The sequence below is a fragment of the Lipophrys pholis genome (genome assembly GCF_963383615.2).
Source record: "Lipophrys pholis genome assembly, chromosome: 9".
Lineage (NCBI taxonomy): Eukaryota > Metazoa > Chordata > Actinopteri > Blenniiformes > Blenniidae > Lipophrys > Lipophrys pholis.
This window is the reverse complement of record NC_137639.1, coordinates 3846445-3864994: the sequence shown is the minus strand read 5'-3', so window position 1 is coordinate 3864994 and position 18550 is coordinate 3846445. Positions and strand designations below refer to the sequence as shown.

General features: G+C 43.4%; 1 protein-coding gene across 2 annotated transcripts in view; it reads right to left on the bottom strand.

Moving 5' to 3' along the window:
• Positions 1–5377: 5377 nt before the first annotated feature.
• stx12l (syntaxin 12, like) overlaps positions 5378–18550 on the bottom strand; it is a 19407-nt gene continuing 6234 nt past the window's right edge. The window contains exons 6-11 of one of the 2 annotated variants that reach the window (XM_080470777.1): positions 16163–16300; positions 13036–13079; positions 9766–9865; positions 9619–9691; positions 9454–9536; positions 5378–6471 (exon numbers count right to left, since the gene is read on the bottom strand). In XM_080470777.1, the coding sequence (XP_080326903.1) occupies positions 6379–6471; positions 9454–9536; positions 9619–9691; positions 9766–9865; positions 13036–13079; positions 16163–16300 (531 nt within the window). In that variant the 3' untranslated portion in view covers positions 5378–6378. The remainder of the gene's footprint in view (positions 6472–9453; positions 9537–9618; positions 9692–9765; positions 9866–13035; positions 13080–16162; positions 16301–18550) is intronic. The other variant, XM_080470778.1, reaches the window with a different exon arrangement.

Genomic DNA, 18550 nt, shown 5'->3' with positions numbered 1-18550 from the left:
CATGTGTCGACCTTCTGAAGTCTGGAAAAGACGTGAGAAACTTCTAATTATTTCTGGATTTGTGACATCAGATAGACAGCTGTTACCATGGCAACGCCTCATTTTAACGACGCCTATCATCCGACTGTCCTCCGTCCAAGTGCAGTGGGAATAGTATAGCTAGCCAGAACCAGCAGATGGCTGAAGAAGAAGAAGAAGAAGAAGAAGAAGAAGAAGAAGAAGAAGAAGAAGAAGAAGAAGAAGAAGAAGAAGAAGAAGAAGAAGAAGAAGAAGAAGAAGAAGAAGAAGAAGAAGAAGAAGACCTGTCCTCCATCCAATAAATCCTTCTTGTAAACAACATCTCTCTCCCTGGGGGAAATATACTGTAGCACAGCGGCAGGAAAACTACATATATATATATATCTATATATATCTGTCTATGGAATATCTATACCTATATCTATATATCTATAAATATATATCTATATCCAGTGGTGTAAAGAAACGAAGTAAAAATACTTTGTTACGATACTTAAGTAGTTTTTGGGAGTATCTATACTTGAGTTTTAATATTTATTGCGACTTTCACTTTTACTTCGCGACATTAAGAAGAAAAAAATGATACTTTTACTCCGCTACATTTATACTGGACACCGTCGTTACTCATTACAAAATAAAATGTGAATATAATTCTCTCCTCATGGTACTGGCACTTTTCATTTTCACCCCTCAGTGGGACTTTTTTATAGCGTACGGCGCATATCGGAATTTTTCGGAATGTCCGGACTGTCAGCCGCTGCTTTTTTCACACCGTTTGAATCCAGCGGCTGAAACAAGGAGGATCATTTATTTTTACTGGTAAACGAGATTCATGAACACGAAACATGGGTGATGCGTTCAGGTGCATCACGTAACTCTGCGCTCCGTTCCTGAGCTTCGTCCTCAAAGGAAAATCTCTTCTCACAATCACAATCAGCAAATACTTTATGACCAGAGATAGAACCCTCAGTGTTTGTGTGTGTGCAGCCTATACTGTATATGTACAAATATATTTTTTCTTTGTAAACATGGTGGGTGCAGTTTATGTTCATTTTTAAAAAATAGTTTCCACTGTACTATCTGTGGCCCATATTGAGAAAAATATATTTCTGGCTGTTTTGTCTCTTTGTACTTTTATTTTTGATACTTAAGTATGTTTCATATGACTTTAAGACTTTTACTCAAGTGATTATTTTATGGCCAACTTTTACTTTTACCTAAGTAGATTTCAAGCAAAGTATTTGTACTTTTACTCAAGTATGACTTTCAACTACTTTTTACAGCACTGTCTATATACAGCACTGTCTATATATATATATATATATATATATATATATATATATATATATATATATATTAGAAAGACTTCATACCAAAGAATGTGAATTGTGAAATTTGCTACTGAATCATTGTAATAAAAAAAGTAGAGAAAAAAACCTAGAGTAGAGATTTTTGCTGTGTGTGTGTGTGTGTGTGTGTGTGTGTGTGTGTGTGTGTGTGTGTGTGTGTGTGTGTGTGTGTGTGTGTGTGTGTGTGTGTGTGTGTGTGTGTGTGTGTGTGTGTGTGTGTTAACTTTTCTCCTTGTTTGTCCTGTCAGTATCAACAGCAGCTATTCATGAGAGAAAGAAAACAGTTCACAGTAATGAAAACACTATTTAGCTTTTTTGTTCAATCTTTTTTATTGGGTTTATCAAACATCTTCTCTAGTTTCCTCAAATCTTATCCAAAACTTTATCGTTAAATTTATCCACCATTTCTTTGCAGTAAATTTTAACCTTTTTTTTTTTTTTTACCAAAAGGGAAAAGTGCTGGGCAATCATTGTCACTGTAGTCAAACTTACAGTTTTGCAGCTGACGGAGGATCTTAATTTGTTCTTTTTTATACATTGAAATGATGAGAGGAAGTCAAAGTCATCATCAAAACTGGCTTCGTCAGCTGCAAACATGCAGCCTTTCAGGAAAATATCATATTATATAATTTATATTAAAAAACTAATTGTGGTTAAAGGCAGTGGTTTGCTATGTAGTTGTGTTGTTCGCAAGTAATGCCTCAAACTTGCTGAGAATTTACAGTACATATTTTCAAAAGGAGCTTTGATCAATATGTATGAAATAAAACCCTTTGAACTGCTCCTCCATTGATGTATTTATTCCTTGCAGCCACTAGATGGCAGTCTCTGTTCAACCAACGTTTGGAAGCACACGTCGACGGCAGTCCATAAGGCACTGCTTTGATATATGAAACATATCTGTTTTACATGATTAATCTCCACAGGTGTGTGTGTGTGTGTGTGTGTGTGTGTGTGTGTGTGTGTGTGTGTGTGTGTGTGTGTGTGTGTGTGTGTGTGTGTGTGTGTGTGTGTGTGTGTGTGTGTGTGTGTGTGTGTCCTCACCTGCAGAGCACGTCGTGATGTTCTGGTCAACGAGCCTTTGATGCAGGCGAGCTCAAAGCGGGTGGGGTCACACTTCAGGAGTCTGGGAGGCTCGTCATATGTCAAACTACTGTCAAACTACTGTCAAACTACTGTCAAACTACTGTCAAGCCACTGTGTCACACTGTGGTTACACGGGTCCACCACTGCTTTCCACTCTTCTGACCACGGGAACATTCTCGGGACGTTGTTGTCATACGTCCTCCTTCCGTTGAGAAAGTGCAGTGAGCATACTCACTGTGTAGTTAGTGTGTAATACCCAGGTGGGCGTTACACACGAACTTCCTCCAGACTACAGGATCGGTTTATGGAAACGAATAAAAACTCAATAAAAGATAATCCTGTGAGTTTGTTAAACAGTGTGGAACACAACCACTAACAGGCATTCCTCAGGAAACCGATAATAGCAAGGACTGTACCAGAGCGCGGATTTGTTTGCAAGGCAGTGACTGGCAAGACGTATACCACATCGTATCCCACAATGCACCGCGGCGGGATTCCGCTACGTCATGGTGAATAGGGCCTTTGGCTGCGTAATGACGTTCCATACATGCGTCCTTACATGTCGTTCACAACTGCGCCTACATTTCCCCGCACTCTCTGTGGTGGGCCCGGCAACAGAGTTGGGTGTGAGCGCGCCTTGCCTTACCGTACCATCCGGCCCGCCCCCACCCTGTGCAGAGGGACCCCAGCACAGGGGAGAAAGAGAAGCCGCAGAGTTGACATTTGTGAATATTAGCTAAAAGTATAAGATTAATTATGTATGTTGAAAGCAGAGAGAGAGAATGTGGTTCTATACAGGCCGAGATCAAGATGCAAATATCTCGTTAGGAAAGGGGCAAGGCCAAAACAGGTGAAATATACTTTCATGGAGTTCTTTACAGAAAGAGCAATTTATATCGATGTCTTTTTTGAATCGTTGCAAGAAAACACGTGAAGGGTAAAATCTGTGGATCATTTTAAAAGATACTTCTTTTATTTTATTATTTATCAAATATCTCGCTGGCAAATTCCAAATCTTTTTCCTGTCAAGGTCACTAATAAAGTTGTTCCAATGAGCTATATATATATATATAGCTCATTATATATATATGAGCTATATATATATATATAGCTACCATGTATGGAGTTCATACAACATCTTTTTGAAATAATGAGCGTTTTCTGCAGTTACTATTACACGTTAACGAGAAACACATTAGACCAGTTTCTAGTTTAGTTGGATGAGTTGGTAAGTGTTGGGGTTTGTCCTGCTGTACTCTGAAATAACATAATTACTCCAGCAGGGAGAGCGTTTATAACAATATTATACTAGTTTGTTGGAATTGTTATACTATATTTTGAAATAAACTCTTGATAAGTCATTATTGATCCATCGGAGTTAAACAGCTGATGAACCAGAAGTATGTCAAGAGTAAACCAGTCGGGGTAAAATAAGGATTTGTTTCTATGTAAGAAGTTTTTATTATTCAATATGTAGTAACGATGCAGCGAGAAATGATGTTTGTAAATCAGTGACCAAGAGAGAAACTTCTGTTTATGGTGACTGGATAGATTCCAGGGGACTTCTTCAACATTATAATTACAAAATAAAAGAAGATTTAGGCCACCCAACTTAGAGAAAACACATTTTGTAATGAAATTCCAAATTGAAGAAGGTTCTTGATTAATTGTTTTAGCCAATTTATTTTGAAGGTATTAGTTGAAGAGGAAAAGTCTTGTCCATCCTTATCATATGAGTTCATCACAGTTTCTTTCTTTTTAATGTTTTCTGTTTCTCCTCATGAAGTTGAATAACATCTTGTCAATGTTTTTAGAGACCTCTTTGTTAACATGGAGAGAAATAAAGCAGCAGGTTCTACCTCTCAATGAGAAATCTCTCTGATCTTAGATGTTCTATTCCAGAGCAGACGGCGGAGAGAAGAAAGCACGTGTGCAAAGCAGCAGGAAGTTTGACCCAAAGAGCAGAACTGTCAACTTCAATTAAATAAAGTATGTACTCAACAATAGTCACTGCAAAGTAAATATCAATGGTCACTTCTGTTCCATTTCTTACAGGTGAGATTATTAAAATGATTTAAACTTGTGACCTCTGCTCTCGTCAAGATGTTTTAAATATGGACAAAAGTGCTCTACTGAGTTTTGTTTTACACATAATATAATAAATTGTTGGTCTTTAGTAGTTTTCTACTTTAAATTCTGGAAATGTGTGCTTTTTTAAAATTATATAATAATGAATTCAAATAGCATCTTTACTGACTAAAAATAATCAAAACTTATCCAAAAGGCATTTTCAGTCTAAAGGTTTTAAAATGACAATCAATCTGATTATTTGGGATCAATCGAGGGATGATGTCAGTGATGTCAGTGATGTCAGTGGTGTCAGTGATGTCAGTGGTGTCAGTGGCTTCAGTGATGTCAGTGGCGTCAGTGGCTTCAGTGATGTCAGTGGCGTCAGTGATGTCAGTGGCTTCAGTGATGTCAGTGACGTCAGTGATGTCAGTGGCATCAGTGATGTCAGTGATGTCAGTGGCGTCAGTGACGTCAGTGATGTCAGTGACGTCACGTCGCCCTCTGATGACACAAGCAGATGAACCTGAACATTAACCCACTCCCTTCCAAATTAAACCTGCTTCATGTGGGCTGACTGTGTGTCGCCTGGTGTTCAGGAGAAGTGGACTGGATGTGGTTAGAACTCTTACCTCACGGCAGGTTGGTCACGTGTTTGAAACCATGCGAGTGAATATTCTGCTGAGTCAGCAAACACAACTACCCGACTCGCCAGTGACTGCTTTTTACCGAAGACACACTTTAACCTGATCCTAACTTTAACCGGTTTTAACGTGATGTGCAGCTACTTTAATATCCTGTCTAATGCAATCTCACTCTGCTGGAGAATTTATGGCAAACAAATAAGATCCCCAAACAGTGGAAAGACTTTTATTTTTATAGGCTACTTTTGAAACATTCAAGAAAAGAGGAAGTTGTAAATACAGGCGAGACGAAGTAACGGCAAGATTAACTGCAGATTACAGAAGTTTAACGCTTATTTTTTCACCAGATTGTTTAACTGATTATTTTACATAAGGAAACATGTTGAACATCTGAGAACTTTTAGAGAACGCCGTGTTGTACATCTGAATTCTTTGTTCATACAGAGGAGCCATGTCTGAGTTTGATGAGGCATTTTTGAGTAAACTTGAAGTCCAGTGTCTTGTTTTAGATCAGCGGCTCTTCGCCTGTCACTGTCCGGCTCTTCCATCAGTTAACTGGGACTATCGGAGTGCGGCTCTCACAACTATAAACAGTTCTCAGAGTCCGGATTTTCTCTGCTCGTATCTAAACGCATCACTCTGAGCGCCGCACCGTGACCGGAGTCTTTAATGAAACGTCACCAACACACACATGAGGCCTCTTTCCCGTCAGTGTGAGCGAGGCAATACGCTACGAGTTCATTCTTGTCAGAAGTAGTCGTCTTTGGAGCAGAACTAACACTCTTCTATCGGAGCAGTGTGACAGTGTCCAGGGACCGTCTGCAAATTACAACTCGCCGCAAAAGAGAAGACGGAAATACCACAGAAATACCTAATAACGTGACTGGTATTCACTGCAGTGTCACCAAAATCACTGGCGCCTTCACTTCATCACACTACAACACCTGGTTTGATAGTGATAAATATATATATAGATATATATACTATATATGGTTTGTAGTATCTGTCTTCACTGTTGTAGCGGACTGATCTGTTTTAGATAGCAGCCATGAGAATACAGTGACGCCATCAAAACATAACATGAATTTTATTATGACACACACACATGCACACACACACACACACACACACACACACACACACACACACACACACACACACACACACACACACACACACACACACTGCGGTATCTCTGCGCGGAGCGTCCCCTCTCATTTGATGGCCTGCCAGATGATGATGATGAAGATGGCGAGCACCAGCGACGCCACCATGGCCAGCAGGCAGATCCTCTTCCGAGACTTCCTCTGCACACCAAAATGTCACCACATCACAACTCATGAGGGCAGCAAGCGTCAGTGCTTGTCAAACGTCATTCTGTCCTGCAGGGACCTGCTGCTGCAGACAGACGAGGGAAGCTTGATGCTGAGATGATTCACTTTATTCCACATGAGGGGAATCGAACTCATTTTAGTTCAGGGGGGAAATTCCATCTGCACAGAGTCAGACCAGTAAACTGAACTGTTTTCCTTCCTTCACTCCAAATATATGTTGATTTCTAACACATTTTCTACAAACATCTGGGATCAGCAAACTGTCTCTTCTCTAAACTTCTTGAGCATGTTTTCATGAACTCATACGCACAACGTGTTTGAACCTAAATGAGTAACAAAGACGTAAAGAGTTGGATTTGGACATGAAGAACCAGTCTCGTCAGATTACTGAGCTTAAAGAGAGTATATAAAGGAACGATATAATAAGTGAGCTGGTGACGGAGCGGCCAGAGAGGCGGACTTGGGATGGGAGGTTTGCAGGTCCGATCCCGACCGTGAACAGGTGACCACTATGGCTCCCTGAGCATGACCCTTGACCCCCATCAGCTCCCCGGAGAGCCTTAACGTGGCCGCCCACCACGTCCTAGAAAGACGTACGATAAAGGTCGGTGTGTTTTATTCTTACCAACACTGACCCCTGGAGGATACATTTTGAACTGCAGTTCAACCCTTTTCAGGCCCACGGGCTTCATGTTTGACACCACTGCTGCTACAGACGGCTCAAACAGCTCAGCTGCTTCATTAGTCTGCACTGAAAAGGATTGTAATCATTTTAGTTTGGTCACAAGGCAGCAGCACATCCATCCTCGGTACCAGGGGGCTCAAACATCCGCTCCGGGAGCCACAACGGGCCACAGGATGTTCATTTAGAGACGCCCCCTGGAATTCTTCAGTTAAACAAATAAAGACCTTGGTGGTGTTTTCATTGTATTTTGCACCAGAGGCCTGTACTGAACCCTGATCAACAGATCCAGGATCTCTCTGGTTCCTGGGTTAACTGATCCAGACACGTTTGATCCTGATCACCGTTCTACCAAGCAGGTTATCAACTCACTAGTTCAACCCAGACCTACGTGTGCACGTTCACATGAAAGGGGCGGAGTTTGCAGTGTCTGACCAATCACACACATGGAGAAACTCTGCAGTGTAGTTTACAGATTACTAAAGGAGCAGTTAATCTCTGAGATTATGAAGGATTAAAACACATCCTCCAGGATAAAAGCAACACTGCTGCTGTTCATCCTCCAAAGCCTCAGAGACCAGGATTTATTCTATTATGTGAAAAAGGTGCTGAAGCTGAACCTGAGCACCAATCACCATCATTTAAGAATGGGCAGGTCCTTATCCAAGAGATCTGATTGGTCAGGAGGCGGAGAGGAGAACTTATCCTGCTCCGGAGCAGGTTAGACTTTCAGCCTCAGTTGCCGTGGTGATTTATCCTGGTGAGAAGTGAGCGAGCGTAGTAGTACAGACCTCTGGAGGATGATGTATAGTGTGTGATGTGCACTGTAACAACACATCATCATCAGGGTAAAGCTAACCCTGTCATGCCCCACTCCTCAGAGGCCTCATGGGGGCGCTGCTGAGCTCTCCCCTCTCCTGTCTCTCCTCCCCTTTTGTTCCAGGCTGTTTGAGGGAGTGGAGATGCTGGGAGGTTAATGACCTGATTCACTTCAGCTGCGACGACCGGGTGGAGCTCGTCTCTCCTGATCACCTGCACGACTTAAACGGGAACTCGACTCCACCCGGCGCCGGATCCTAAACCCTCTCAGAGCTCGTCTCGCTGCGTATGTGTCTGCTCAGTTGGTTTGCTGCTCGGCTCTTCTCCTTTCTGCCTCCCTGCGAAAGACTCACCTGTCTCGACCGTCTACCACCGGAGCCCGGTGGAAACTCAAGCTCTGAAATCCGCTCCTGCTTTTCTGCTTGGAGGAACATCAACCTTGTTCTTGGACTAAAGGCCCCTGCATCCTCCCTTTTTGAACCCATAAGAACAAGAAGAAAATTCGGCAGTGACGTCAGCCAGCTCCTGAAAAAAAAAGCTTTTTCGGCAGGACTGTTCATACTCCGATAAGAAGCTGCCGAAGTTGGAGGCCACGCCCCCTCACAGCAGCCACACGTCTGTGATGCGGCGTTTAAAATTTTCAACTGCACAGTTTATTTCTGGCCTCCAGTGCTTTCAGAAATACATTTCTCTGAACTGTTTCAGTAATAAAAAAAAGTTTTTGTCCGAGCGCCATGTTGGTCCGGTTTTAACTACAGGAGCTGACAGCTGTTCGTGATGCGTTCAGGTGCATCATGTAAAAGCCTGCACTCCGACATTTTAACGCGCTGCGGCACTCGTACAGTAGCGATGTTAAAAGCTAAATATGATTAAAATATCACTGATAGTCATGAGCGAACTGGAACTGGAACGCATGCGCAGCACACGGCAGTGCAGAAGTTTCGGCAGTGCGGCTCCTACACAGTTCGGACAGGGCAGTTGGCACAGCCGAAACAAATTCCTTCGGCCAGAGGGAGCTGGAGGAAGGAAATGACGTCATTTTGTTCGGCAGGACCTGCACTGCCGAACGTTCGTCTTGTTCTTATGGAGGATGAAGAGGCCTTCAGACTTTCACTTTCAGTTTAATTCCTTTTCAACTCCTATTTTGTATAATAAACTCCTGGCAGAGTACCTGACTGGTTTATCCACACCTGAGCCTCTGAAGTCGCACCGTAACAAACCCTTTGTAAAACATCTTGACTTGGGTTCATATTTAATTGAAATGCTCTCGTTGTTCCCTATAACCTTCAACCTTCTTCATGGATCCTTTTGCACAGAAACAAACAAACAATTGTTATGATCCGGTTTGACAGACAGGAGATCGACCCCCTGCTCTGCGTCTACATCTAAATCAGATTTCCACTAGAAAACAATGTGGTTGGAACATCTTCTGCGTGAGTCGGCTGGTTCCTCACCTGATAGTACGCAGCCTTCTGCAGCTGCACCGCTCCTCGGTCCACATGAACCTCTGCGCTCTCCACATTGGCCTCGATGCTGTCTGCTCATGACATGAAGGCAGGTCAGTGACAGCAAAGCTCCATTCCTGAAGAATCAGCCACCACCAGTGTGCCTGCACCCACCGATCATCTCTCCCTGGTCGTGGATCATCACGGCCAGGTCTTTGAAGATCTGGTTGACGTCCATGATGTTGTCCTGAAAGCAAGCGGTCCTGGTGAGTCTCAGGACGCAGCCTGGCGAGGCGCCAAGGTGTGTGAAGCGGCAGGTACCTCCAGCTGTCGGATGTTGGTCTCTCTCTCCCGGATGACCTCCAGGTCCTCCTCGGTGGTGGACGGCTCCACAGTCTGGACCTGACCCCACTCATCCTCCCTGCACAGACACGCAGTGTCCACAAGGGGGCACTCTTCACCGCAGTTACACTTTTCTTTTTCATCACAATTTACATTTGGTACATAATTTACATTTATCTCAGATTAATTTTATTTCTCAGGGTTCAGATGCTTTTCTTTGAATATGGATTTTTATATCAGAATACAGGAGGAAAGAGTTGTAGGACAGATAGAATGAAAATTTCCTTGAGGACACATCATTGTTTTTTTTGACTCCAGTCTTCTTCTGTACAATTATGTAAAACAATTTCACTGCCTGGAAGCTGTGAGTTGTTTTACACTCCATTTCAACACATTACCACTGATTTACACAATGTTTTATCTGTTACACATAAATAAAACAAGAGCAATTAGACATTCATGACTACCGCCAGAATTTGACATGTAGTTTTGACAACATCCTTAAAAGCAAATGAAATGAAATCCTGATCCAGGATCTGGATCACCTCCAATATGCCCTGAAATCCTCCATAGTCTAATATCTATCTGTGGTGAAAAACTGGTCAAAGTTTGTGCAGTGGTTTTGACGTAATCTTACTAAAAGACAATTGGATATATATAGGCTGATGATTTTATGACGTCTTTGCCGGACGTAAAAAAGAAACACTCTTCCTGTGTCCTTCACACTAAAATGTCCTCCGTCACTCTTCATGTAAAACTGTCAAAGCTCCATAATTCTGCAGCCAAAACAAACACAAAGCTGTTTTGTTCTCTACTGATTTGATTCATTACTGTACTTCATTAGTACTTTGTGGGAATTGTACTTTTCAGAACGTGCTTTAAGTATGTCAGTTACACCATGTAATCTCTTTCAGCGCTTTCACAAGTATAAGTCACTACTTAATATGCCAACAATGTAAATTCATATCTTATGATCTGCATTTCAATAACTTATATAAATAGTAACAATAAAAGAAAATCTACTTCATGTTCACATTGTTTAGGAAACAATTGCCACATTGTGATTTTTATATCCGTTATTGTTTGTCTGAAAATGTAGATGTTTCCAAAGGGAAGATTAATTAAATACAAATAGCTGCAGTAGTCTGGTAGAATGGTGGGGAAAAGTTGATGATTGTTCACTTTGTGATAAAAGCACTAAACGTGGCACAATTGTAGTTTAGGACATACAAACAATATTAGACCAGGAGCCCAGCGAAATCCTGTCCATAACAGCGTCACTACTTGTACTGCAATCTTCAGATAAGACATAAGGGAAACAATACTAGGAGCTAAAGAAGAACAATCAACTGAATATCAACGTTACTAATGAGAATACTTTTGATGTGACTGGTAGTAACTGCGTACAGTTACTGTTACAGAATATATATACACTTGTTGATTTAGGCAATGAACTTGCTCCTACATTCTATATTTTGATTTCGTACCTTAAATAACTCTGGTTCACGTCCACTCTGCACGTTTTCCATCAAGTAAACCAATTGCTTTTTCATTATTTTGGGAAAACTCACAAAATGACCTGATTTGAGTATCCTGTGTTTATTTTTTTAAATGTGCCACAAAAAAGATGCTTAAAAATCCAAATTACTGGTGTATAAACAATCTAAAATGATAAAGACTAATTAATCTTGTTAGAACATGAGAGTGTAAATAAGTTAAAGTTCCAAAGCATTCTGGTAGTTTATTTTTCCAAAGCCTTGTTCTCATGCCAGTAGATCACATGACCTTTTCTTTATTCATATAATCTTATTCCTTACCATCTGTTCTCAGTGTTGTTCTCATTTTAAGGCGTTATGCAATGAAATAACAGCTGCAACAATAAACATTCAATGCCAGCCTCGTTTACATGCTAAAGCTTCCGTAAACTGCGATTATGGGAAGGAATGCGTTGGGGTCCAGGTCTAGTACTGATCAGCATATCAAACTCTATCGGGAGGCCGAATGTCCTGCTTCTATCACAAAGGTAACAATCATCTCCCCGTTCAGCTGGGCCACATGTGTGTCAGTGTTTTTAATAATGTTAAATGGACTTCACTAATAGAACGCCTTACAGGTGTGTGAGCAGCCCCGAGGCAGCACCTTACGGCCGTGTGAGCGGCCCCAAGGCAGCGCCTTACGGCCGTGTGAGCAGCCCCAAGGCAGCGCCTTACGGCCGTGTGAGCAACCCCGAGGCACCTTACGGCCGTGTGAGCAGCCCCAAGGCGCCTTACAGGGGTGTGAGCGGCCCCGTGGCACCTTACGGCCGTGTGAGCGGCCCCAAGGCAGCGCCTTACGGCCGTGTGAGCAGCCCCAAGGCGCCTTACAGGGGTGTGAGCGGCCCCGTGGCACCTTACGGCCGTGTGAGCGGCCCCAAGGCAGCGCCTTACGGCCGTGTGAGCAGCCCCAAGGCACCTTACGGCCGTGTGAGCAACCCCGAGGCAGCACCTTACGGCCGTGTGAGCGGCCCCAAGGCAGCGCCTTACGGCCGTGTGAGCAACCCCAAGGCAGCGCCTTACGGCCGTGTGAGCAGCCCCAAGGCAGCGCCTTACGGCCGTGTGAGCAGCCCCAAGGCAGCGCCTTACGGCCGTGTGAGCAGCCCCGAGGCACCTTACAGCCGTGTGAGCAGCCCCAAGGCAGCACCTTACGGCAGTGTGAGCGGCCCCAAGGCGCCTTACGGCCGTGTGAGCAGCCCCCGGGCACCTTACGGCCGTGTGAGCAGCCCCAAGGCAGCGCCTTACGGCCGTGTGAGCAACCCCAAGGCAGCGCCTTACGGCCGTGTGAGCAGCCCCAAGGCAGCGCCTTACGGCCGTGTGAGCAACCCCGAGGCACCTTACGGCCGTGTGAGCAGCCCCAAGGCAGCACCTTACGGCAGTGTGAGCGGCCCCAAGGCGCCTTACGGCCGTGTGAGCAGCCCCCGGGCACCTTACGGCCGTGTGAGCAGCCCCAAGGCAGCGCCTTACGGCCGTGTGAGCAGCCCCAAGGCGCCTTACATTCCCCCATTCACACACAAACCATTGGAGGCTGCAGCCATGCAAGGCGCCGTCACCCCAATGGGAGCAGTTTGGGGTTCAGTGTCTTGCCCAAGGACACTTCGGCATGTTCCTGCAACCTTCTGACTGGGAGTGGAGCGCTCGACCAACCGAGACATGACGCCCCTAAAGACTTTCAGGCTCTTGTGCCTCAGTGGTGAATCAGGACGTTAAAACTCACTTTTCAAAGGTGACCAGCTGCTCTGTCACGTTTCCTCCGTCTCCCTGTGGACAGTGATGAAACTGTATCAGCCTCCAACATGGACACACACACACACACACACACACACACACACACACACACACACACACACACACACACACACACACACACACACACACACACACACACACACACACACACACACACACAGACACACACACACACACTCACTGTGCTTAACTTTCTAACTTTTTTCATTTTGAACAAGCAGGACACCAGAGGGTCAGTTAATGTTTTTTTATCTGACAAAGCTCCTCCACTGGCTCACCACAAGGATATGTGTTCTCACCATTGTTATTTATTCTATATACTCATATGTGTCAGAGCCCTTTAAAAGATTACTTTATTTTGAAATATGCTGATGACTCTGTGTTTGTGAGCCTGCTTCAGGGAAATGAAAACAGCCATGGCCCTGTCCTTGATGACTTTGTCAAGTGGTGTGAGGATGCAAACCTACAGCTTAATATATCCAAGACCAAAGACACGGCCATAGATTCTAGGAAACATACAAATACACTATTCAGTCCACTATTATCAAGGGAAAAACCATTGAACAAGTGCAATCATATAAATATTTCCAGACTATTATTATTATTTGTTCCCATCCATTGTGGGAAGTGGAAACCATTAAATAATGTGTGAATTCCTGCGCTCTGCGTCGACTGGGAATTCCTTTGCCCATGTATGATGTCAACTCTCTATGTCGGTCACCTTATTTGGCCAAAACGCAGGATCGCTTAACTCAAGTGTCAGTCTCTGATCAGCCGGCTCAGACCCTCCGGCTGTGTGACAACGTAAGTTAGATGGGTGTTCGTCATGTTGCTTTGCACTGAGTGATGCGTTTGAGTACGACTTCAGAAAATCCGAACTCTGAGTTTCACATGAGAACTATTCATAGCTGGAAGAGGTGCACTCCGATGATTTAAGGATTCTGGATCAAACAGCCGCGCACCGACAGGCAAAGAGCAGCATGTGGCTGGCGGGCCTCGGGTTGGCCACCCCTGGACCAGCATTTCACACTCGCATCTACTGTTGTCCTCTTTTCCAACAAAACACTCTCCACGTAAACAAAACAAACATGGCCGCAGGTCGCAGCAGCAGCTACAATCACCACAAATATCTGGCACTGATCGCAGGCTTACGAGCACGATGGCGGTCGTCCTTGAGCCTTGCACACCGTGCGACGTCACGACCACCAATTAGAGCCACGAACACAGATTTTACTAAAGATTCTCCTACGATCCAATCTTTCATCTGCGACGGCCAAAAGTCTCTGTGGGAACCTTAAAATGACACGCTTTGTTGTTACTGCCATTTCTCTTTTAAACAAGCCTTACTGCACTTTACTTTTGGTTCTTATTATTATTTAACAGAGTTTAACCTGCTATTCTCCTATTTATTGTCCCTTTTTTATCATATTTTAACAGGTCTCTTATATTGCCATTTTAGTGGTTCTTTTAGTTATTTCTTCACTTTTAAATCCTGCCAGTGAGCCTGTGAATGTCTGTACCGCTGCTCTTTTTACTGTGCTGTGTTTTTTACATGTATCTGTATGTACTGCCAGATGCCCTCTCCTGCTGCACAAACAATCCACCCATGTGTACTAAGCATGTGGAGATTAATCGATATGAATCGGGATCTAGACATAAACGTGTGCGATGTGAATATCGATTGCTTCAGTGTGCATCAGTGGACTTTACGGGTGAAATCGAGATACATCGGCCACTGCCTGCCTGCAGCGGTAAAATCCATGGTTGCATCGATGTTTTCACCTTGTATTTTATTAAAAAATATTTATTCCCATCCTGTGTTTCCGAGGCACAATGAATGAACCATCACCATCACATTTCTCCCACAAGCCAGTGCCCCAGCGTGGAGGTCCGTGAGAGCAGCAGGAAGCAGGAAGATGAGATCTTCGACGCACTAAAACACTTAAAATCAGGCGTTTCGGAAAACTTTGTTCTTTACGGGAAAGGTGGTAAACTTGGCAGGCGGTTTGTAAAGAAGTGTTTCCTGGACAGCAGGTGAGGTCATGACAGCAGAGTCAGTCTGCTTCTTCCTCAACATGTGGACCAACTCATCTTCCTCAAAAAAATAAAAATGGGAAAAAAAAAGCCACAAGAAAAAAACTACCAAGTTAGGCGTTGGCAGTGAGAGTGGCATTTAATGACAAATCTGTTTTCGAAAGTGTATTTTATTTGTATTTATTTATTTTCTGTGTTATTTACATTGGATGTGACTCAGTGAGAGTCAGTCTGTTTACAGCAGCTGCCAAATAATAGTAAAATAAGAGTTGTGAAAGAGCTACCATGATTATAAAAGGTTATTATTATTTGTATTATTTATAATTGAAATGTTAGTTTAGTATCCGTCTGGCAGACAGGAATATGGACAATGCACTACTGAAAGTGTCACTTGAAGTTACTCATTGATAGTGATTGTTGTTGTTGTCTTACTGCGACGGTGTGATAAAACTAAACCGATTCCTGTTCCTTGTGTTGAATCTGGTTCCAAACCCCAGCGCTGTGAAAAGGCCTGTTTAGTGTGTCGTGATTTTTAAGAGGCCAAAAAGAAGATGCATGAAGTGAAGCATAGTTCTAGTAGATTTAAAGCAAAATGTGAGCTTTTTGTTCAGTTTGCTGCTTGTGAGGATCAGAATAAAGAATGAATCCTCTGCCTCTCGTACCAGACGGAACGGCAGCTTCTTCTTCTCTATTTACATTTTTGGTAGAATTTCTTTGCACCATGTTGAATCGCATCGTGTCGCATCAAATCGCATTGTAACGCACTGTGTATTATCGAAGGGCCATCAAATCAATATCAAATGGTATCGAATCAGGAACGGGGTGTATCGCATCGCATCGCATCGCATCGCATCGCATCGCATCGCATCGCATCGCATCGCATCGCATCGTATCGTCAGGGGATTCAGTGAATCGCTGGTTGTGTATCGAGGTGCGTATCGAATTGTTGTCAGTGATGGAGATTCACAAGCCTCATGTGTACTCAGAAAGTCCCCTTGACCCTAACACACACACACACACACACACACACACACACACACACACACACACACACGGAGTACCAGGACTCTGGATCCGGCTCTAGCTCGAGCCACACACTCCTTCTGGCTCTCCGCGGCTCGCCGCTGAACCTCCTGGAAGTTGTTGAGAGCTGCAGAGAAGTCGTTCATCAGACGCTCCTTCTGGAGTTTCTGCTGCCGCTGGAAAACAACGAGAACCCTGTCAAGTCTCTTGTGGGATGGAGAGAGAATGGAGCAGGACTCTTCATCAATAAGTGAAGAGCTATTAAGGTGTGTGAGGATGGATGAACTCGAATCTGTCCACTTTCTGATGAGCTGCTCATGAACACACAGATACACGAGTTTATGCTGATCAGACGCGCCCTGTGATTCATCTGGAACATTTGAGTTTGAGTGCGCAGCTTCTTTTTAACCCCGTTCAGATTCAGTGGGAGGAACACCGACGTTGGACCGCTTCACTTTCAGCCTGACGAGACGTTCACTTCAGATAACCGACATGCAGGAAACGCCTTCATTGAACCGCCCGTTTGGATGAGTTTGTTAAAGTAAAGACAAACACAACGATAAACACCGTCCCTCTGAGCAGACGCTAAAACAGGAGGGGAAAGCTTTCTCTTATCGGCGCCACGAGGAACACTCGTTCATTTTAAGTTTTTATTTGTTATCCTCTTTTCAACCGTTTATCAGACACATGGTTATATTCAGTAAATGTTTCATCTATTTATTTATTTTCCTTTAAACTGCTGTAGGAAACAGAGTTGTGCTAATTATAGAAGGATAATTATAGATAAGTGTTATTTTGGGAGTATTTGTTCTCCCCGCATGAAGATCTGCGTTTGGCTCCTTTGTTTCAGCATTTAAAACTTTATTCACTTTCATCTAATTGTAAATTGAATAAAAACGTCTTTCTCAAGAGACTTTACAGAATCTAAACCAGTCTTATGGGTTGAAGTGAGAATTGTCTTATTGAGAAGAGTCACTTTATTATAATGAGAGGTTCTGTCTCCTTCTTATCTCGGTCAGTACAAACATGTGCACGGAACAAATGCAAAACATTTAAATAACCAAAGAAAAAGAAGAAAAGAAGGAAGTTGTTTTTGATCAAATAACATATTGAGGCAGTCGTCGTCTTTAAGAGGTTTTATTTTTAATGGACATATTGAAATGCGAGCGATTCACTTCACTTTTCAAGAGATGTGATCGTATGATTATCATGTAAAGATGAATACAGTAAAACCTCTGATGTAGGGACGCCCTACAATCCAAGGGCAAGTGTCCCCTGAAGACAGATGTCCTCTCTTCAGAGGGTCATGAGGACAAATGGTAGGACCAGTTGATATTAAACAAACCAAACATGTTATGGTTATTTAAAAGCAAATAACTGAACCAATACAAACATGTATACAATATATATATACATGTATATAAGATGTATACAAAATAAGTATTACATAAGGTTTAATTTACTACGGGGACCACATACAGTCCAGTTTCATCTTGAGTGGACCAGACTGGTAAATTATTGCTATAATAACCTTTAAATTGACACTTCGTAGTTTCTCTTTGTTGTGGTCACAGTATGTGTAATGAAATTATCTTTATTTTTGCAAAATCAAACAGTTTGTACTGAAAATGATTACAATCTCAACATAAAGTAAATTTCAATGAAACTTTCTGGTGCAAAATACAATGAAATTATAAAATAAAACTTGTATAAATCCTATATAACCATTTTGCTTGGTGGGACCAGATTGGAGCCTCTTGCTCTGTTTTGGCCCCCGGGCCTTATGTTCTCTGCTTTAAAAGGAAAGTGAAACCTTTGTGTACACAGAGTACGTGTGACGTCAAAATCCTCATCCACCCTGTGTGCTAGGCTCCGACCCGCTGCGGTCGACCGCGCAGCCAGAATTCTGTGACCGCGCGACCTGTGTGCACCGACTGCGCCTGCGCCAGAGCGACTGGACGCTTGTGTGAGGAGATCCTCCGTCTCCCCGTCTGAACAATCACAATTTAAAAGCAAATAAAGATCCAGACGGCTTAAAGGTCCCTTCATTCTCCCTTTTTGAACCCATAAGAAGAAGAAGAAAATTCGGCAGACGTCAGCCAGCTGCCCAAGAAGAAGCTTTTTCGGCAGGACTGTTCATATCCCGAGGGGAAGCGGTTGAACTTGCCGGCCACGCCCCCACACCACAGGCCACGCCCCCTGCTGGCAGGCCACGCCCCCTCACCACAGACCACGCCCTTCACAGCAGCCATTTCTCTGAACTGTTTCAGTAATAAAAGAGAGTTTTTGTCAGAGCGCCATGTTGGTCTGGTTTTAACTACAGGAGCTGACAGCTGCTCGTGATGCGTTCAGGTGCATCACGTAAGCCTGCACTCCGACGTTTTAACGAGCTGCGGTGCTCGTACCTTAGCGATGTTACAAACTAA